General features: G+C 43.0%; 1 protein-coding gene across 1 annotated transcript; it reads right to left on the bottom strand.

Moving 5' to 3' along the window:
* Window positions 1-1,730: 1,730 nt before the first annotated feature.
* On the bottom strand, window positions 1,731-22,538 carry TRIB2 (tribbles pseudokinase 2). Its single transcript, XM_021525384.3, has 4 exons — window positions 22,456-22,538; window positions 21,185-21,603; window positions 16,919-17,211; window positions 1,731-4,091 (listed from the first exon to the last, which is right to left on the bottom strand). Exons 2-4 carry the CDS (start codon window positions 21,452-21,454, stop codon window positions 3,623-3,625), a joined length of 1,032 nt encoding a protein of 343 aa, XP_021381059.1. The 5' UTR covers window positions 21,455-21,603; window positions 22,456-22,538; the 3' UTR covers window positions 1,731-3,622.
* Between the last annotated feature and the right edge of the window lie 230 nt (window positions 22,539-22,768).

The following is a 22,768-nucleotide window of genomic DNA, read 5'->3' as shown; positions in this document are numbered from 1 at the left end:
TATTATAGTAAAAGAGAAGTACAACTTTTTTCTTTCTTTCATTTTTGTTTTTTTTTTTTAAATTTGTGAGGGGTAGAGGAGAAGAAGGGGCTGGAGGGCTTCCAAAGTCTGCCGTGGGGTCATATTCTGTGAAATGCTTTTGTTTGTAGACATGGCTTTTCTCCCTGCACATTTGTGAGATGATCATCCTTTTTCCCAGGACTGAGAGGCAGCTAAGACTATGTGACAGTTTGCTCAGCAAAATCCCAAATCCCCCCTGCAGTTGCTACCTAAATTGAGAGTGGAGCAGCACTTTTTAAGAAAGCTGTCTCAAGCATTTCTGCAGCAAGCAGCACTATACCTGTGTACTCAACTAGCAGTGCCCATGAAGCAGAAATAACAAAAAAGAGCCAGAAAACAGAATCACAAATCCCCCTCTTGGATTTAGCTTTAGAACAAGGAAGCTCCAAAAACAAGGCACCCCTTCAGTATTTTATAAAATTGACTTCAGCTGCCAAAGGATTCCTCTGCAGCTTTATCTTCAAATAAAAAATTCACTGCAAATGAGCAATCATTAGTCAGCTGCATTTTTTGTATAATTACTGGCAGTGAAAAGCAAGCATACAGGTTGCTGGAAAATAAGGTCTAACTACTTCCACCCAAACAGAACAGAAGCTGTTCACATAAGTTTTAGTGGGGGAGAGGGAAATCCTCAGTGCTCCCCTTCTCTCTATGACTGATTACAATCTGTTTTTTTCTATAAAGCACATTTATTGTGGGAGTTTCATTTGAAAGAATTTCAAGTAATTTAAACTTTGGCTGCAGGCATACAGATCATTTAAAAACTGATCTTCAAGTGTTTCTACATGTTAATAGCATTTCTGGTTAGTGCTATAATCAAGTTTTAATTCTCAATCTACCAACAGAAACACATGCCAAGAATTACCTAGGAAGAAATCACGTAGTTCAAAGTTAGCCAGGCTGACAGTAAACCCTGTGCTAGCAGTTCTAGTGCAATAATCTTTATTTTGTAATAGGGAGTTTTGAGGCTGGGGGTTTTCTTTTGGGGTGACTATCAACCATCCATAGCTTTTTCTAACTACAGAGGTGCTGAAAACAGCCTGCAGTGTGGCTATTAAATCAAAGCCCAGTTCAAACTGTCTTTTCTTAATGGAGCAGGATTAATCTGTCCTGCCTCACGTTCTCAAAGCACCTTATTACCCTACATGCTTTATATATGTCACTACCTGCATCTCTTAATTATTAATGTGATTGACAGAAACAGAATCTGGCCTTAAATAAAAGATATTAAATTAGGAGGTGCTAATTCCAAACCATCCTTTCTGGAATAGAGGTGCCAATGCAAGATGCACACTGCCCCAGGATTTTGAAAAGTGCAAATACCAGCTCACTCCACTTTGGAATCTCTCTTTATCAGACAAAGGGCCTCCCAGAACCAAAGTTCTCACCATATTTCAGTATCTTTCTTGAGAAAGGTAAATGGGCTTGGTAAGACACAGGGACAAGCCAAAAGAAAAGAAAATAAAAGCCAGTTTTATTCAGAGAAAATGGTAAATTTTTGATGAAAAGGCTTACAGTGTTACCTTATAAATAAATGTAAGTGCTAAGTTTTCTCAGCTCACGGGACTAGGCAAGAGCTTGTCAGCAACACAAAAAATACCAGCTGATCCTAACAGAGCAAACTTTTGCAGCACCTCAGACATTCAGTAAGAACACTGTTCACCACTGAATTTAGTTAAATATGCACAATTTTATTTATTGAAGAGATTAGGACAAAAACATTAAACCAAATACATGACAAAGCACCAGAGGCAGTAAAACCCCACCATGCACATCACCAATCTTTCCTCCTATAAGGTACTTATAAAATAAAAAAAAAGTCCTTCTTGACACAGCACCATCTTCAGAGTGTAAAAACATTACTCCTTTATATTCTTAGTTACCAAAATAGAACCAAGGCAGGTCAGCTGCAGCTAGCTTTGTCTCTTGATAAAGAACTGTGAAACATCCTCTTGAGAGTGGGACCATAACTTTCCTGCAAGGCAGGCAAATAGCATCCATACGTCAAATGCCAAGTAGCTGTACGCACATGCCACATACTATAATTAAGCACAAATTCAAGTAACATTTACATACTACAGAGTCCACATGTACCTACCCAAAAAACATGACCACTTCACAAAACGTATACAGGCAGTAATATCAGAACAACTGAGGTACTGGAAACACAAATATTTATGCCAAGAGATTTCAATATCATACAGCAATATAAAAGCAGTAATAAAAACATTTGCCAGTCTAAATCAAATAAAGCTATCTAGGGAAAAAAAAAAAAACAAAGAAGCTAAATAAAAAGTTTTTTAGGGACAGAAATACCTGAACAGAAAAGAAGTGTGTTAACTACAGCATGTAACATGTCATCCCAAGTCAACCCGTAATTGAAGTACTGGCTTAATACATCACTACTGTGACATTTTCTTCAATAAATAGAATAAGTCTTGACAATACAAAAGGTGCATATTACTGTGTATGTTTCAAGAGGAATATCTGTAATATAAATGTTCAGCTTATTAATACCCTCTTATTTCTTAGTCTGGACATAAACAAAAATGAAAATTGAACAATTCTTTTCCCAAGTTTAAAGGAATTCAAAGAAAAAAACCCACAATACTCTTCCTCAATAATAAAGAGCCCTCTATTTACACACGGGCTAGTCAGTAAAGAAGAGATTGCTTCTCAGATGAAGACACCGTTAAGGGCTTTTTGCCCTCGCAAGTCATATACGTGCAGCATGGCAGATATGGAAGCCAGTATCTCATATCTTTAAAAAAAATTATACAGTTTTATTCTTTTCTTTTTTTCTCCCCTATTATAGCAGTAATGCAGTTGAAAGTTCGAGTTATAATAGCTTCCTGCAACAAACCATTTGACACAAAACAGAACAGCCTGTTAAATGACAGTTACTTCCCCTTAAGGGAACAACGCATTAAAATGTTATTTCCTGACAAGAATATTAAGTAGTTTATTTAGAAGAAATTACTCCAAAATACCTATCAAGAGACATGAACTGAAATTTTGCTTTTTTTAGCACCCACTTTTCATGTCCATCTTTGTGCACCTAATTTTTTTTTCTTGTATTAATCCCATTAATTATTAGACATCTGATTAAAAAAGTTAGCCAATTGTATTTTCCCTGAATAATGGCTGAAGTTAAATATCTAACAGTGCGATGCCAAGATGTGAGCTGAGGCAAAAAAGTTTCTATTTGTTGTGAGTTACCACTGTTTTTAATGGAACAGAAACAGGAGTGATACAGCTGCACCAGAATTGGCATGTGCAGTCTCCTTGGCTCCAAAAAGGTGAAGCTACAATTGCTCCATGCTGCCTTTTCTCCTCCAAATCAATCTAACCTGATAGCAAGCTCCCCCCGCCCCCCCAATCTGTCCCCATGCTACATTTGTTATATTAGCTCCTTGTGGAGGTTCCTTCTCGATCTGAGGACCTCTGAGTGTCTTTTGCTACCAAGCTAGGCTGATGCAGGATGTGATTGAACGCGGTCAGGAAGGGCTCCTTCATGTGTCCATCTCCAGGTCGTGTACCTTCTGAACACCAGTCTTTGTGCTCAGTTAAAGAATGGGTCCAAGTCTTCTTCCATGTTGACATCAGGCACCAGCTGATCTGATACTTCCTTAGCACCATATCCTGAATTCGATACATTAAAATCTGTAGAAAACCATGGATGGTCCAGAATTTCCTGTGAAGTCAGCCTTTCTGATGGCTCTCGACGCAGTATGCTACGTATGAGGCATTTTGCCTTAGGGGATAGAGTTTCTGGAATGTTAAACTGCCCACGACGGATCTTGCTGAAGAGGGAACTAGGCTCAATGTCATGGAAAGGATAGCGTCCAACGAGCATGGTATAAAGCATGACACCTAGACTCCATACGTCCGCTGCTTTGCCAGAGTAGCTGCCATTTGTGTTCAAGATCTCTGGACTCACATAGGCTGGGCATCCATGCTTATCAGAAAGAGAGTCATCATTTCCTCTTAAAATATAAGCATCTTCTAGGCTTTCCAATTTCACTCTAGTCCTGTGGAAGGGGAAAAAAAGAAAACACAACACTATCAAGGGAAGCAAACAGCAAACACCAATTCTGGCTGTTGCAATTACATGGTTATAATAGTCATACTCTACAAAATCTGACAACTGCAGAAGTGCATCAGTTTAAAATCCCACTCACAGCAGTTGTTACAGACAAATTGGTATCATCTCTTCCATATTGGTTAGAGATCCTAGACACATATAGAGAATACTGCCAGACTTACAGCTACAAGATTTCAAATAGAGTCATGTCCAGTAAACTCATTAATAAGCTTATCTCTCAAAAAGAGAAAAGGAACGACCATAGTCATGCTTTTGATTAATTTTACATAGCCATGATTCCCAAAAGGGGACATAAACCTTAGGACCTCTTCTGAGCTGGATGTACTCTAACCTACCCATGTAGGATTCATGCCCAAATACAAACCCAGTCCTAACTACACAAGGTTATTTCGACACCTTCATGCTAGTGAAGTCACTCTGTACACCTGTAATTCCACAAGGTTTAACAGTAATAAAATGGACACTTTGACTTAAATGATCCCTCTGACCAACCACCATTTTCCTTTACCCCAGCAATTTTAAGAGAAAATAAGAAAGAACACTTTTAAAATATTTCAGTCTTCCCAAAGTGTATTTTGGGCAAAGGGAGATCAGGTGAGTTGAAGGCCATGATTAACAGCAAGCTTATCTACCCAGCTGAGCCAGAGGAGCTCCTCGCACTGGAATGAACAGAGAAGCTGGCAAAGGACTTGCAGAGATGACAGGAATGCCTTATCTAGATTGCAAACTCCTGCTGCCTGCAAAGCACTGTGAACTTGTGACTGTGCTGCAGTAATTATCTCTGCAAGAGGATTTTCTTACCTTATGGATATCACACAGGAGCAGAAAAAATGATGCAGAGCTGCTTGTCATAGCACTAGATGAACATAATCCGTCTTTCCTTTCTCACTGCTAGGCTTTGTATCTATATTTAAAGATCTGTCCCTGTTGGAGGCATCCAAAGGATTACCAAGAACCCTTTAGACTATTTCCCAGCAAAGGGTGGTTTTGAGAACAGAGTCACTACAACGCAACAGGGCTTGTCCAGGGCCTTGGGATGGCACAGTGACCTAGCAGTAGTGTAGATTTTCTCTCAACAATCTGGGGTCATAACTCAACTTTGAGTATTAGTGCCCTCCTCCCTCAACCCCACAGACCTGTTACCATCATTTTTAGCCCTGTGACACAGCCTTGCTCTCATACCACAGACATTCACAGGAAGGGACTGGACTTCATCCCAGAAGGCAGAACTTGCGTCTCTTGACTAAACCACGTCATTTAACAGGCATTAAAATAGACAAGGAGAGCCTTGTTTCTTTAATGTTTACTGAAGACAACACTGATTGAGCTTGAGCTGCAAAAGACATCTGGGCCAGCTTTGGCTTAGACTTACTTCCAGGGGAGCTCAGCCCTATCTTTTTTGAACCAACAGAAGAGCATTTTACTCCATGGAGTTACTCCAGAGGCAACTGTGCCATAAACTTTCATGACACTTGGACCTTTTCAACAGCTGAATACTTTTACTAGCAGAGGTGAAAGCCCCTCTGGCAACATGCCGCAGATGAGGAAGTCATAAATACAGAATTCCGAATACCTGGCTCCCGAGCACAGTGTGTCAGGGCAGCTCCTTCTCTCCTGAAACAGGCCAGTGTTTGCTCCTGCAGTTCAGTGCTGATGGGCACTGCTCACCACACCTGCTTCCTCATTAATTACCACTGCCATCCTAACAGTACTTCTGGCCATGGACAGCCCCTTCATTAGTACTTGAACAATACTTTACAGCAGCAATGCGCCACACAGGAAGTGGGCTGCAAGGAAAAACTTAACTACAATTACCAAGACCACAGAAATTCCCCTCTGTACACAAAGCAGAGGGTCCACAACAGGAGAATTACTTGAGGAGAGTCCTTTCACAGTGCTCAGCTTTGACACATTCCTGCACCTGCACAGCGTAGGAAGAGGAGCAAGAGAAACGACCAGAGGAAAAAAAACATGCCAAAGAGGGCAGAGAACAGAGAAGAGGAAATGAAAGGGAAGGCAGGGACATGAGTTGTGGTTCCATTTGCATTGCCCACCTCAGTTTTTCCATAGAAAAGCATGTGTAGCAATAAAACAGTGGGGCCAGATATTCAAACATGCATTAAGTCACTGAACTGCCAGACAGGAAAGCATCGACTCACTCCTGCTAACTAACAGAAGCAGAACACACACACAGGGAATGGGGCAGAGCAGGCTATTTATAAACAACTTCCAGGAGGGAATTCACCCCCACACACACTTGCCTGCCATCCCAGTGTCAACAACACAGGGAAATGTTGTTTACTTTCCTATCCTATTTTACATTTCTGGGAGTTGCCAAAGACTTTAGAAAAACAGTTCAATAAGAAGCTTTTATATTACATAAAATTATTGGCATTCCCTAATCTCTCATTTCCTTCAACGGACACGGTACAAAACCACAGAGAATTGACAGCAAGGTGTGTCAAAACCTCTTATTTTTTTCCAAGAGAATAAATAATTTCTTGATAATAAAACAGAGACAGCACATAAAAGACATATCCCCATCTTGCTTTCCTTGCAAGGTGCTGCAGCCTCCACATGAAACAGGGGGTTTTGTTTAAGCAAGCAAATGGAACAACAGCTGGCCCTTATCTGCCTGCTCCTCTGTAAGCTGCAGGCAAATGAAAACACTCAGGCCAGGTTTTTCATCCTGCTGAGCTGACAGGCTTTGAGGAAACAAAAGGTCCCAAATTAAACAAAAACACAACCTTCAGTCCTCTTCCTCCTGGTCAGCCCCCGAACCCTCAGCCAGAAACTCCCTTGTGTGCAAGGTGCAAGTGGTGAAATGGCTCCTCTGCAAGCAGGCAGTGCTCCTGCAGCACCGGGCATGCATCTCCTGGGCAGACTGCATCCCCTGAGCACACTGCCAGCTGCATGGCCTCAGCACCCCTTTCTCCTCTACCAGGTAATCCGGGTGCTGGCAGTTTCATTTGTAAAGTCTGGTGTCTTTGCAGTAGATGACAACACAGGGTTCCCATCCCTCCGTCCAGCAAGGAGAGCCCAGGAGGATGGGAAGGGCTGTGTGACCTCACACAGCCATTAACAGAAAGAGCTCACAGGGGGTTCTGCCAGCACCCCTCACCTCCAGCCAGCACTGGGGCCGGGCAGACCCACTGCAGCCCATTTGCAGTGATTTCACCCACCCAGCCCCACAGATGGAACACAGTCTGTGCAGCACTACCACTGGGTGCTGCACAGGGGTGTGTACACAGCAACTCTCCATCCCCTTTTAATAGTCATTTCACATCTTTTCAGGCTACCAAAAAGCAGCAGCCTGGCTCAGAAGCTGCTATTTCCCTGTTCACAGCACTCCCCCATCTCTGCAAGAAACAGCTTCCAGTTCTGCTGGTCTTTCCTTACTCTCCATTTCAAGCATTGGCTAAAAGAGGTCTGTTTTCTGCAGACCAGTGAGGTTTTAGGGTTTGGTTTTTGGAGGGGAAAGCAGGCAGGGAGTATGGAGGGGAATGGGAAAAAGGGGAGTCAAAGTCTAAATACAGAGAAATGCAGAGACATGCTGAATGAGAAGCAGTCTCTCTCCCCCACACACCTCTCTCAGAAATCACTGAAATCAAATAGCCACGAACAGGAATAAAAGCCAACAACAACAAACAGACCCTGAAAACTACAAGTCAATTCTGAGAACACAGAATCTCCATGGAAAAGGGTGGGGAGTGCATCTAACTGCAGATTAACTGGACATTTGTTAAGGCAAATAACAGAAAAAAACAAACATGAAGGTGTGAAATCACAATCAACTCTGAAGTGCCTCCCATCACAGAAAAGAAAAAGGACAAATAAAAATAGTTCTCTAAAAACCTCTCATTCTCTAAATAATTAACGCACATCAGTCCCCACAAGAGAAAAAGGATCCTCAGAGAGGATCCCCACAAGAGAAAAAAGTTTTCCAAAAGCACCAGCATTTGAGCTTGACAAACAGTTGCAACAAAATTAATCCCCAAAGTTCAAATGTAAACTATTGCCACAGCCGGATGAGAATCACTTTGTACAGATACTGTAGGGCAACAAAGACTTTTGCCAATGCTTACGTAATTACAGTACATAATTTCAAGTTTTAATACAGACCCTGAATAAGCACTTGGAAAAAGAGCATTATGCATCTATCAGATCATTGATAAAACACTGCATTAGTTTAATGCATTAAAAAAAAAAAATACAACCGTGAATCATGGCTATTTAAAAAGGGGAAGCTATTCTGCCTATGAATGCTTTCCCATTACTGGTGAATGAAACCACAGAAGTGCAATCAGAGGGCAGCAGCAGCACTCGGACGGGAAATGCGTCTTTGTCCCCATAGAAACCGTCAGGGAAATCCATGAAAAACAATACCACTCTGAGTTTCTTATCAATATGCCATTCATTACTTGACTGCATTCAGACTTTGCTCTTCAGTAATGTAACAAAACATAATCAATTAAACATCTTCCAGAAGATTCTCCAATGCAACCTTCGGAGCACTCACCTCTGCCTTTGTTGCACAATCCCACACTTTCTTCCAACAGATTCACATTATTCTTCCCTGCAGAACTTTGGGACTACCAGTAAATTGCTATTCTGCCTTTTGACACTGAAATCAGGATGTAAGAATCCAACATTCACACTTGCTCTCCAAAAGCAAACAATTTCCATACCAAAATCAGTTGAATTATTCAGAGGGCTCTAAACTCATAAGGCAGGAGGAAAAAAAAACTTTAACATTTAAAGCAGAAAAAAGAACTGATAGTCTGAGTGTTTCAGAAGAAAATATCTTCACTGCAGTGAATAAGCAGTCACTAGAAAAGGAGCCTGCACCCGAATCAATGAAAGCAGTTGCTTCTAGTCTGTCCACAACGCATGAGAAATAGTACCTGAGCAACAGCTGAGCCAACCTTCCAATTTTGGGAAAACTAACTGCAGACCAGGCCCACATTTTTGCACAGCAACATTCCCCATATTACAACCAAAACAGCTGCTTTTGGAAGACACTGAAGGAGCCATCCTGCTACAGACACTCCAGATACACCATCCAATTGTTACTTAGGCTGGGTAAAATTAAAAGGTCCAGATTTACAGATTCTATGCATCAGACTCTGGAGATCAGGAAACAAACATCATTGCCATCTAAATTACCATTTTTTTAAATACAATTGCAGGTAAATATAAAATGGCAATTCCTAAAGGTGCTTCACAATATTCCTGCAACAGTAAAAAGCTAAAAGCACCCAAGCAATGTCATCTCATATTTCACTATTATTCTGAGACCAGGAAAGCCTTTCCCTAGGTAGAGACATTCAAGCTCTTGACTGCCCAGTGGACTAGGGATTGCTCCTAGGTGGCCAATAATTTACAGGTCATTTAATTGAGGTCAGTTGCCCACACCTCATCATAAAGATGAGAAGAGCATGCATGCAATTAGAGTTACAAGGAGGCAAAAAAAAAAAAAAAAAAAAAAAAACAAAAAAAAAAAAAAACAACCCAACCAAAAAAGGAAACTCAACACTGCAAGCAGTTTTCTTTTGCTAATCGATTTTCTTTTTTTTTTTTTTAACCAAGGGAATCTCTCCTAAATAATGCAGAAGTAGGCATTCTTCATCAGGGAGCCAGGAGACAGGGAAGGCAGTAATGAAACCCCAGGCAGATGATTTGCAGCTTTGGTGAAAAGACTCCTCCTGAACTCACAGCTACCCAATCTCCTTGGGGGCAGAGAGGCACACAGGAGCAGGGGAAAATGTTATGCCATCAATTTAAATCCTGCTCCTTTCACCAATAGATCCCTTTCCAATTTGTAACAGTACAGAGCAAGGGTGCTCACCACACAACATCCTACACAATTTCAGAGAAGGAAAAAAACAATCTCTGCACAAAGGCTGCTAGACAGTTTCTTGCATAATGAAACAGGCTCAAGGATATGTTTCAAAAGAAAACTGGGACTTTCAGGCAGCAGAGGTTTACAGGATGAACCTTGTTCCTAAGGGAAGGTTCCTTCACTCATACTTCCGCACAATAAGGAAGCCTCTAAAAATTACATCTCCCCCACCCTTCCTCTGCAGGGATGCTAACAGCACAGTCGGCCCTGACATGCAGTACCCAACAACTTAGAGCTTTTAACTTGTTTTAAGCTGGTCTGGGCTTTTTCCCTACAGAATTCCACTTACAAATGCTCTGACTCACCTCCAGGAAGGACTGGTGCCCCAAAGACCTCAGTTTTACAACACTCAAATAGGATTGCTGGGAACAGCTTGTCCTGTATGCCATATACTTAGTTTCTTCCATGCCCTTATTGCCTAAATACAAAACATGCTCCCCAGACAGCTGGTAGGTAGTGATGCATGTGTTTGGGCACAGGCTGTGAAATCCACTGCAGACCCTTCCACAGAGGAGCTCAGTTACAATACCCTGAGCAATCCATTTTTTATAAGAATCTGGCTCAGGGCAGCTACTTCACCACCTAACTTTTATCTTGTTAGATTACATTGAAGATCAGAGTTTTAAAAGGCTGTGCTGTCAACCATATGCTGTGTTTCTCATCATTTCTAGGTCTTTTGATACAATGCATGATGAAGCTCCATAGGGAAAGAAGAGCACAATATTTTTAACATAACTGCATGTTGTGAAAACAGCCCTGCACTTTCTGAGCCTACAACAGGTGTTCAACATCTCTAAGGCCATGCCATTATTTCACAACCTTACTGAAAACCTTTTGCTTAGATGCCTGCAATCCTGTCTCCAAGCAATACACATCTACTAAAAAAGCAGGTGCTCAAGACTAAATAAGCCCCAGGTTGCCTCCTCTTTACAATCTCCACCTTTCCTCTCCCCCCGAAGCCTGAAGTAATCTCCCAGTGTGATAATAAGGACATTTAAAAGAGAAGGCAGCAGAAGAATTTCACTCTGAGAATCCACTGTGCTGTGGCTAGTTGGGCTCCTTTTCTCACTCACCCCTAGCACAGACATCCAGATACCCTCAGTCTCCACTCATAATTCAACACAGACCATTTTGCAGCAAGTCTATGGATTGAGGTTTTCAAGTCTTCTAAAGACCGAGCTATTGAACTGAATTAGAGATGTCCTAAGACACGTCTAACTCCCAGGGACTACAAAGCTCCTTTTGTCAGAGACATCAATCCCATGATGGGCATCTTCGGAGAGGCACCACTCATGACTGGCTTGACAACCAACACATACCACAGCATCCTGCCTGAACAGGGAGAGTGAAGAAGACAAGACCCTACTATGAACCACAGACAGTCCAGGGGTAAAACTTCCTGCAAACTCCACTGCTGGGTACAGCAGTAAAGGCTCTTGACACCCCTGGTCTCACTGAAAGGCCTCGAGCTGACTCAAGGTCCTTTTGAGTTCCAGTCATCATCCCAGGGCCAGACAGCAGCCAAAGCTTCCCTGGCTTTTGCATTAATTTATAACCTTTAGCACAGCAATTAACCTGTATGACTATCTATGCCCTCGGGGGAGATCTATGCACTTCACAGGGTGCCCGTGATGTTCACCACCTGCACACAGCCTCCCTCTTCCCTCCCGCTGGGAAGGGCACCAAACACTAAACAAATTCAGTGCTGCTCCCAGGAACAGGGTGAGAGAACAGAGACTTAGCAACCAAACCACATGAAGGCAAAGGGTGCACAAACCCTTCTGTGAAAAACAGTTGTGCAACCACTTCATCTTCTACCTTAAGCTTCACAGCAGATTTGCTGTCCATTAAGAAATTCTCCTTCCTCCCATATTCTAAGAATAATAATTTCTGGTTTGAAATCTGACCTGTGAGTCTGCACTATTGGAGAACTTGTCCTCTTTGGTCCTGTGGCCCCATTCAGGGTAGAGCAAAGTACTTAAATGACAAAATGGATGAAGACTGGTTTTATTTCTAAATCTTGGGTATTTTAAGAGCACTCCCACTTTGTTTGATTTTCTTCCACTTTAGGACTTCCTTTCTAGGACTTGGGGAAAGCATTAACTTACATGTGCTCTATGGAATTGTAAGGGTAACTGCAAATGAAAACACATTGATGAAAAAGTTGCTGACCACATTATTATCTGATTATAATGCTGGGGAGAAAAGCTTACTACTAACTAGAAGAAAATGAAAGGTCTACATGCAAAATGCTTGGTATATGCATTTGTACTATTTTGTGGGATCAGGTTTGTATCATGAGGATTGCAAACAGCATAACTACGTCATGTTAAACCATCACCAACTAAAAGCTGAGAAATTAAAGGGGAAAAAATATTCTAAGAGCAGCAAGTAAATACGTTATGCTAACACAGGCTTTCTAAATTAGCGTATTGTACTGGCTGCATTCCCCTGGCATAGAGCAAAAAGTGTCAAATCCTGTTTATTTTTATTGAATCCCACCTGCCTCATATTTACTCAAAGAATAGAGGAAAATTACAATATCTAAATACCAAAATTATTTTAATTTTCCCTTCAACAAGTATGATGAATGTACAAGGTCTTTAAGCTTCAAATATTACGACAGCTAATATTTTAATATAATTAAAGGCTTAAAAATACACTAAAGAAATTAATGATTCCCTGACAGCAGGAATGTTCTTGTATTAAGCAAACCATTGAAACAACCAACACAGAAATGCTTCATTTAATTCTGAGATCTTTCAGATGGCTTTTTCTCAAAGCATCTGCTATGTATCAGACTGATGAACTGCTTTATTAGCTATATACTGTGTATAACACTATTTTTAGCACAACCCAAAAAAACCTGCCTGTTCTGCATCATTATGGGACACCAGCTAGGAGAAGGGCACAGTTGTTCTGCCCAAGGGCCTACTATGAGGACAGGCTGTACATGGAAAACAGTAAATACCATGATACAAACAGATAAAATACTCAAAAGGAAGAGCCTCACAACATCAATACCAACCTGGCTTCATACTCGGGACAAAAAATATTTAACAACATGTATGGAAGCAGAAAGCATACAAAAACACAGGTTTTATCATAGGTCATTCACTGTTTCGGACTCAAGTTTCATTCTGAGATGCAAGGACACAGTTTTGAAGTGTTCAAGTATCTTAGAGGTACTTTAGAAAGTCCGTTGAGACTCAGCATGGCAAGTCAGTGTTGTTTTCCATATTTTCAGCGTTCTGTAAGCCACTACAATAATTCAAAAGATGTGCTGCTGCTGCTTGCTAACCCAGTTTTACAAAACATTTCCAGCCATGCTGTAATGTCTTAGAACTTCTGCTTCATCAAAATTAGCTGCAGGTTTATGGAGTTTAACTCTGAAACTTGAATACTACAAGACTGGCTATTTCCCTTACAGTTTACAAAGGGATCTACAGAGAACTCCCCTAAAAAAAACATAACTACACTAACAAACCCCATGTAGCAACAGCACATCTTTTATATGGAATGCAATTTACCCTATCTTCATACTTCCTACAGTTCAGGATTTAAAGAGACTATAAATTACCTTGAACCATAAACAAATTGTTTCTGTTTGTTTCCACAGTGGAATTCTGAGTTTCATTTTAAGTGCTAATGTACTCGCACACATACAATAGTGTAAGACATGATCAGAGTCTGTCATGAATTTAGCACACTAAGAGAACACCCGTAGTACAATCAGGACCCCTACAAAATGCTGAGTGCTACCAGCCTACAACAGCACTTTATTCCACCTTCTTACCTCCCAGTTCATTAGAAATATCCCAAGGCACTGTGATTTCCAACATCCAAATAACACACATTTTTAGTGGAGACATCATGTGGAAGCAAAGAGCACTCATGGTGCTGCTAGATCAGGAGCCCAAATCTTTAAAAATTTCAGCTGTAATTTACATAATGGGAATGAGGTAGAAGAATTTCAACACTGTGCACCCACCTGCAAAACTTCAGGAGCTCTGTTTTTCTACTGAACTACCAGGATCTCATTAGGATCAATGAAAGATTATGTACTAAGAAATGCTTTAAAAATTATTTTCTTTTTTAAACAAATGGAACTACTTCCATATAACCTTCACATTCCCTCTGTCTCTTCCAGTCTGGCAGCTCTCAGCTAACATCAGACAAGCATCTTACTAAAAATAAAAAATAAAAGCACCAAGTTTTCCATTCATGTGCTGTCTGCATGCTGGATTTCACATCTTTTCTTCTACCAAAATTAAAGCCCATGAGGGTCTTCAGGAAGAGGAAGTTCCAAAGCTGTAGGTACTTTAAATGAACTACAGAAAAATAGCCTTGAAGAAATAGGAAAAGGACTGCTAAGAAAGAGCTCCACTGAAGAGCAGGTGACACACAGCAGCAGAGTTCACATACACTTCTCAAAACATCATTTTTATCTCTTCTCACCCTCTTTGGTTCATTATGAGCACCAGAGAGCAAGGGATGGTGCAGCACCCATCTGCCAGACACGGCTGCTGACAGCAGCTCCTCCAGGACTGCTCAGCACACAGGCATCCTCAGCAGCAGCCTCAGACACATGGGAGCTCAGAGGGGTGCAGGCAACACACCAACACCTCTGTGAACTCAGGAAGACCAGGAAGATTTTTCATTTCTAAATATAGCAGGAGATTGAAAGTGATGACTGATTACAGTATGATGATCAGAGGATGTGAAAAAAGGCAGTCACTGCTGTTTGGTTCTATTTCTATCTCACATTATTTCATCTCTGTTTATTTAGCAGAGAAAGGATGACAATACCTTCCTACTTACAAAGCAACATTACATCCAGAAGAAAACCACATTATGATTATCTTAAAAATAACCAGCAAGTCCTATTTGACCTTTAAAGTGAATTATTGTATAATTAGAAGACAATACCCAAAACTGAGTAACAGTGTCATTTTGCAGACAGCAGCTAAGTTAAAAACATTCATAAAAGCCAACACTGCTATTACAGTACACACCACTTTTCTTGGGTGGCTGAAGGATTTGGCCCTGTGCCTCCTATGCTGCATTCAGTTCCTAGTAAGCAGCAGGGTAGGAGTTCAACAGCATTCAGCACAGGCCTACGTCTGCTCCCACGGCACTGTTCTGAGCTCATGCTGCCTTCCCTTGAAGGAGCTCTTCCAAGTTCTGTTCTTCATGCAAAACCACACATGTTTACATATACCCCCAGGAAAAAAATCCACTTTAATATTAGGACGTTATCAGCTACAAGAGCGAACAATCCCTTGCTCAACTATTTTGCACAAGTTTCCTTCTTATCAGCATCAGAGGTTCTACAATGCTGCTTAGTTATTAAACTGGGCGTAAAATTTGTGGAAGGGCATTTTACATCTACCTGCCCTGCATTTCTTTATGAATGGACATTAAGCTTGTTTAATTTTATGATTTTTTTATTTAAAAAAAAAGGAATCAGACCTTGGGGCTGCAGTAGAAAAATGCTTTGCAGACAATCATCTGAACTGAATTAAGAAGTGAAAATATATATTATTTTCAGTCTGTAAACAGATTAAAAGGAGAAGCCTATTTTGCAGAACTCAGCTTGCAAAAAAATAAAAGTAGAGAATATTTAAATGGGATAGGTTGTAATCTTTATGATGTCATTTTTATTTTAAGACAATGAACTTTTCTTTCCTGAATGAATTGTGTATTAGTTTTTTTCTAATTTTTAGATCACCAGCTTCATGAGCCTGTGGAGAACTTAAAGAGAATTTGGCTGTTGCTTGCAATTCCCTCAAACATAATTGCTTTGCACTGGTTATTTTTAACAAAGCTCTCCAGAACATCCATTTCAATCTGCAGCAGTTTGAATAAGTTTTCAGGCAATTTTTAGTCTTCAATTAAAAAGGTAAAACATCTCCCCATTCTCTACTAAAACCAGAAGAAGCACAAAGACAGCCTCTGCTCCTGCTTAGATGTTTGGAGTTTTTTTTAATGGTCATCTTCCAGTTTAATCACTCTGTGAAACCCTGACATTATTCTGACAGTATTTATTGCTCTGATACCTTATGTGGCAGTTGCAAATAAATTCATCATTCAAGACGAAGAAGACTGGTAAACACAAGGAAAGAGACAGGAAATTTCCACAGGTACCACAGCTACTGGTCCACATCAGAAAGAGCACTTCAACAATATACTCTGAGCACCCAGTGCTATTTCTTTCCCTGCCTTCCCATACTCCTTCCCCAAAGGAAGATATTACTTAATAAAATAGGGAGAAGATATTACTTAATAAAACCAAAACAGTATTTCCCCAAGTACTACAGCAGCTGATAGTACAAACAAGCACCCCCAGTGCAAGGCAGTTTTAGTCTTAGTACAATTAGTGACCACATAATACTCTTCCAAGCAGCCTCCAGACCCTCCCAGCATAGAAAACAAGATGTTCTCAGAACAGTCCAACAGAAAACACTTGACTGCTCTTCCTCTTTACACCTCCTCACTGGAACGAGTCATTTCAGTCCCCAGTCCTCTTTAACATCCTCTTTTAACACTAGCAGCCTTTATGACAGTGCAGCTCTTACACCAGACACCCTTTCAGAGCTTTCCTGCAGAAGGTATTTCCCCAATAGGAATGAGAAAACTGCTCTAGGTGGAGATGCAGAGGCCAAGGCCTGATGCAAACAGCTCTCTATACTTGCTTTACCCCAAAACCTTAGCCAGAAGGTAAAATGGCACATCCATCCCACAAGCAGGTTGCAGAGGAAAATAAAGTGTACTACAAACAAAGGCTACAGTATCCTGCAACTCCAACTACCTGATCTCAGGCAGCCCCAGCCATAATGAGGGAGACTTACCTTTCTTCATCCTTGAAAATAAACTTTCGCAGCTTGAGATCTCGCAGTACCAGTCCACCATCATGGCAGTGTGCAACAGCGGAAGCTATTTGATAGAAGAGTTTGGCTGCCTCCTCTTCTTTAAGCTTCTTGCAGGTACGAACAAACGAATGCATGTCCCCATAGCTCCTTTCAAAGAACACATACGCTTTTGTCTCCCCAAGAATTATTTCAGTAATTTGGTTGATATTTTTATGCGCAGGCAGACAAAAACATGGTGCTAATAACTCCTGGTAGCAGCCAATATCAAACACCTGCAGGAACAATGACAGTAAAGCCAGGGTTAGCATCATGAAGGACAGTGAAGTCATGGTACATCTGATTCTGCTAACAAAACCATCCCTAAGTACAATTGATGTCACCGCTGAGAGCTGCACCAATGTAAACAGGATGCCACAAACTCACAGCACTAAGGACACAACAGAGCAGACTGTACAACCCCACACAGAAGACACATAAGCTTGACAGGAAAGGCTAGTCTTCAAAACTGGTAGCAAGCAGAGTTACAATAGCTAACACATGATCAAATCTAGAATGCAATCTCAATTAAGCTGTGAAGCCTAGTGATGTATAAGGGCAGTATTCAGAAAGAAGCGTGTTTCTTTTCTATTTTCCATCCAAATAAACTCATAAAAAATACAGCCAGTAGCTTTGTATTGAGAGAAGCTGTCACATTAAATCCACCCTGATACACATGCTTGGCTCTTTTGATTTTATTAACCCATTAAAGCCTTAAGGATTTCCAAGCTTAAAGTATCATCTATTGCTATTCCTATTTACTTCCTGCCTTTCTTTCATCTCTGAAAAACAGCAAAGTCACTTTCACTTTCCAAGTCTCAGTTCCACAATGGCTGTTTATAAGATCAGAAGGACAACCCGGGAAATAGCTCTGCCTGTTGGAGCACAGACAAACACCCTTCAAAAGGCAAAGACAAAACCACCCTGAACTCTCTGCATTTCAATCAAGTGCTCCATTAAAAGCAAAGTGTCCCTTTACTACTAAGTATGTTATCACTGATCTTATGAATGAGCTGTAAGAACTTAAAAAGCTGCTGGGAAACCCAAATATAAAAAGTTACTATAATCTAGTGATGACGAATGAATCAGTATTTGAGTCAATTGAGAAAAGACCACATTACAAGAAAATGAAAGACTTCATTGAGAATAACAGAAGTCAGTGTGCTAAAAGAGACTGAGCAAAGTATTGATAGGAGTGATTTTTATTTTTAATTATACTTAGTGAAGAGGACTGCAAAGCAAGTATTAGTACTTCCACCAGCTTAAAAATTCGATTAATATGTAACTTGCTCATAAGTGTTTTGTTACCTTATTAAAAAAATTTAAGGTAGTCATGTGTCCTTCAAACTAAATATAAAAATGAAGAACTGGTCTAGTTCTCTAACCACTGTTTTAAACTGCAATTGTTTTTTTCCTTTCTGTATTCTAGCATTTGTGTTCTGATAGTGGGTATTTGCACCCTCTGTGAAGCAAATATTTTCCTGTTTTCTCTAAAGCTTTAAAAACCTTTAAAAATTGAGTGAGAAAGATACAGTTCAATCAAAATTTACCTGATGCTTCAAAACCTGCATCATTTAATGCTTCAGAGCACAATCCTAATAAACTCCTTCCACAAAAGAAGATCCAAATCCCAAGAAACTGGGACACCCCCTCCTCACAGACCTCCTCTTCCCATCACCCGCTACCTGCACTGCCTTACCCTGGCATAGGGAAAAACAACCTTAAAGGCAGACTGCCAAACAGACTGAGCACATTTTACGGGGGGAGGATTAGCACCGAGGCATTCTGGTGACATGGTGCACCAGGGAAGCAGAACCAGGGCGGGGAGGGGGTGTTGCTAAAATCCCTGGTGTGCAATTCATTCCAGAGGAGAATTCATTGACATTTGGATCTCAAAACTCACAACTACTACGTTGTAAGTGAATGGCTCGTCTACAAAGCAGCTGCTATAAAATAAAATTTAAGCAGGAAAATTCATGCAGCTCAAACCCTCATGTGAAAAAAATATCTTTCCAGAATTCTCTCCTAAACCAGATTATCATAATGTAAATTAGTTACATTTTGTGGTTCTCAGACTATGTTAAATAAGTAGCTCAGTGCTGTGTTTGAACGGGAGTAGATAGGAAGCACTATCATACTGCTACAGTGTCAAATACCTTCTATAAAGGGCTTCTTTGTATCCCAGTTTTTAAGATCCTTGGCCTCAATTCAGCAAATGTCCAATAAACTGCAGTTTGATTTAGGTCTCGCTGGGAATTAGAAGTGAGAAGTTACCATTGTTTGGATGCCACAGAGCCTTGAAGCAAATAACGGCATCTGTACAGTCGCTGGGTGCAGCCAAATGAATCTTGAGAATCATCAGTATGTGTCTGTTATCCAACCCAGCGTTTCTGCAAGCAATCTCTAAGAGCATCTTCAGTAAGATACCAGAGAGCACCTCTCTTTGCTGGAAGGCTACTTGACAAATACTGTCGTGATACTGCAGGCATATTAAAGCACACATTAAATTAAGCCGAGTTCAGGACTGACAACTGCATACTCAGAAACTAGCAAGCCAGGCTAAGATCGTATTTTTGGAGCACAGCTAGCAGTGCCTTGCACATATGGAAAAACTGATACTCTTCAAATGTCAGGATCAGCTCAAAAACATACAGCTTAAATGGAAGGGAAAAAAAATAACGGCCCAGTCTTTGTGAGCTGCAGTTATACTGTTCATACTGTTATCAACAGTGCCTTAATCCTGCAAACCAAACAGGAAACAAAGAAGCGCATAGCCCCCCGCTTTACTACTTGCTATGCAAGTTCACCTAGAATTTCATGCAGAGCAGCAGCTTTGTGAGATCTGTTTGTTTCATGAAAAGATGCCAATGTCCTAGAGTGCAGCACTGTACTACTGCATCAAGCTGGGCTTTCATTCTCCAAATTCTCATGTTCTGTTTCAGTTTAGTAACAAAGCATCCAGTTCAGCATGCAATATTAGTTCTTCGCAAAACCATGGGCCTTTTTTCCCTTAAATAATCACATGAAGACCTAGGCTGCCTTAACATCAGGTTTTATAACTCAATCAGTAGGCATATTTAAATTGCCCTCTGAACTCCAATCTTCACAAACAGAAAGGAGGAGCGATTATTTTCTCTGCTACAGTCTAGTCCATAACTTTTTATGAATCAAGTATGAGAAAGTATGAAACAGTCAGCAACACTATTATTAATTCCTGGAATACTAGTAAGCTATAATGCATCTACTTTTCCATCTAGAAATTTGCCAAATGGCATAATTCCGTGTTTTGGGAATAATACAAACACTGCAGCATGTGCTGCAAGGTTGCAATTTGCTATGTAGTTATAAAAACTACTACTGGGTACTGCTTCCATTTGCTGGACATAAGTCTGTCTCACCACAGACAATAAAGAATCACAATTTGGGAACAAAGGATAATATTCCCTCAGCTCAAAAAGAGAAAAACACCCCTCCACAGATGTGCACGCATGCGGATTTCTTTTTCCCACAGCTCACCTTTTAATAGTAGGAGCAAACTGGGAGGAGGCAGAGAAAAGCCGGTAGGCTACAAAGAGTGGGACAGCTATTCTGTCTGCACTTCTAAAAACCGTAGGTGTGCAGGTTTTATTCTTGCTCAGTTGGGCAGTGGGGGAGGATGCTGTTTGCAAACAACCTCCACCGTGAGGGAGCTCAGGCTGATTAATTAGATGTGCTTCTTCTCTTTTCTAAATCACTTTTAAGAAAAAGCTGATGGCAATCTACCCCCAGACCCCCAGCTTCTCCGTCCTCTTCCGTACCCCCAACGCACAGAATTGGGGGCAGTAAAAAATCGAGGAAGTCAGCAGGTCCCAACACCTTAAAATTAGCTGGGGATTCCCTACTCCATCTTGAAAAGTGAGTGTGCGGAAGATGAGGCTTTCTCCTGGTCTGAACTCACGTTAAAACCTACTTCAAGAACGGCTCTTTCCAGAACAATATCCCCCTGCCAATAGAAGGCAGACCTGGCTCCGGGCCACCGCTATAACGTGGCCATTGTCTGGAGAGAGGGAAAAGTTACAGGATTCGCCTATAATCCTGTCTCCCTGCCTTTTGTTTCTCCGCTATTCAATAAATGAGGTACACGGCCATGCTCGCCCTCCTGCAAGACACGGGAAACCCAGGCGCGACAGGGGAGAACCGGGGGAGGGGGAGAACAAGGAGAGGCATTACCTTGCAAACCAGCTCTTCGCCGCTGTGCAGATGTACGGCTCGGAAAACGTGGTCTCCCTCGAGAGGCTCCAACAATAAGTATTTCCCGATGCAAGAAACGCAATGCGACAAGTTCGGGGTCTCCGGCGGGCTCGGCGAGCCTAGATTCGGGCTAAAACTCTGGCTTGGCTCGATGGACCGTATGGACGAGAGCTCTTCAAAATCCTGGGTTTTATTCCGCGGTCTCCCATATCGTGCTATCGTGATAGGGGTTGACCTTTGTATGTTCATGAGTATGGAGAAGACCAGCCGAGACGCTGCACCGGAGCCCTGGCGTGGAGCGCGGTCCCTCGCCCGTCCAGCTGCGGCTGCCTTTGTGTGGCGGGGGGGGCGGGAGCGGGAGCGCGGCGGCGGCGGGCGACCAGCCTCAGCGCCGCGTCCTGGGCACAGGGAGAGAGCGCTCAGCCCGCGGCCCTTTGTTCCCGCCGCCGGCCGGGCGCGCAGCGGCGCGGAGCAGCGCGGCGGCGGGGCAGCGGCGCCCGGAGCCGGGGAGCCGAGGAGCGGCGGCGGCGCGGCCGGGGCTGGGCTGGGCGGCCGCCGCTCCCGCGGGGCGCGCAGCGCGGGCGGCAACAAAAGGTCGGTAACGCGGTGTGCGCAGCGGGACCGTCCTTCCGCTCCCCTACGGCCCGGCAGCGCCGCGCTGCCGCGGCTCGGCTGTAGATGGCGCGGGAGCCTCGCCGCTAGCGCCCGGGGCGCTCCGAGAATGCCCCGCGAAACAGCGAGGGAGCATTTAACTTGGGCCGACAAAGGAGCGGGACCGCGGCGGGCGATCGGGGGAGCCGCACCGGCACCAGGGGAGCGCGGCGGAGCGCGGGGCAGCCCGCACCGCTCCGCGCTGGCGGAATGGAACGGGCTGTCGTCGTCGCGACAGAACAAAAAGTGCAACCAGAGAATAGAGAGCGCTCCCACGCTCCCCCCTGCACAGCGGATTTGTGAGTGGGGACTCGCTGCCTTCGCCGCGTTTAATGGAGTTCACGCACAAAGAAAACAAAAACCGGCGCGGCGAGAAGGGGCCGAGTTCTTACCGCAGGGGCTGGGAGGGCGATAAGCGCAAGGCCATAAGGGGCAATTAACTAGGATCGCTTAAAAAAATAAATGCGGAGAGCAAATTCTGTTTGACGATTTTTTTTTTTTTTTTCTCTTGGGGACAGAACACGGGGAGGAGAGGGAAGCCGCGCCGCTCCCCTCCACCGAGGCACCGTCTCCCCCCCGCTGTATCAGTAACTACTTACGTGGCGGGGACGCTGGCTGCCTCCGTGCTCGCTGCCGGCCGCCGCACGCCCGCACGGTGCCCAGCGCGCAGCCCGACTGCCCCACCGCCGCCGCCCGCCCCGGCCCGGCCCGGCCCGGCCCCGCCGCGCCCCGCCCCGGCCGCCCCGCCCCGGCCCGCCCCGCAGCCTCCCCCCGCGCCGGCCGCGCTCGGGGTAAACAAGGTGAGCCGTCCTTCCGCAGCGCTGCCGAGGCGCTGGGGGCTCGGGGGCGGCCCGCCGGCTCGGGAACCCGGGGGTGTGCTGGTGTATTCCGATGTGTCCCGGTGTGTCCACC

Source organism: Lonchura striata, chromosome 3 (genome assembly GCF_046129695.1).
Source record: "Lonchura striata isolate bLonStr1 chromosome 3, bLonStr1.mat, whole genome shotgun sequence".
NCBI lineage: Eukaryota > Metazoa > Chordata > Aves > Passeriformes > Estrildidae > Lonchura > Lonchura striata.
Note: the sequence above shows the minus strand (reverse complement) of the source record. Positions and strands in the feature narration are given on the sequence as shown.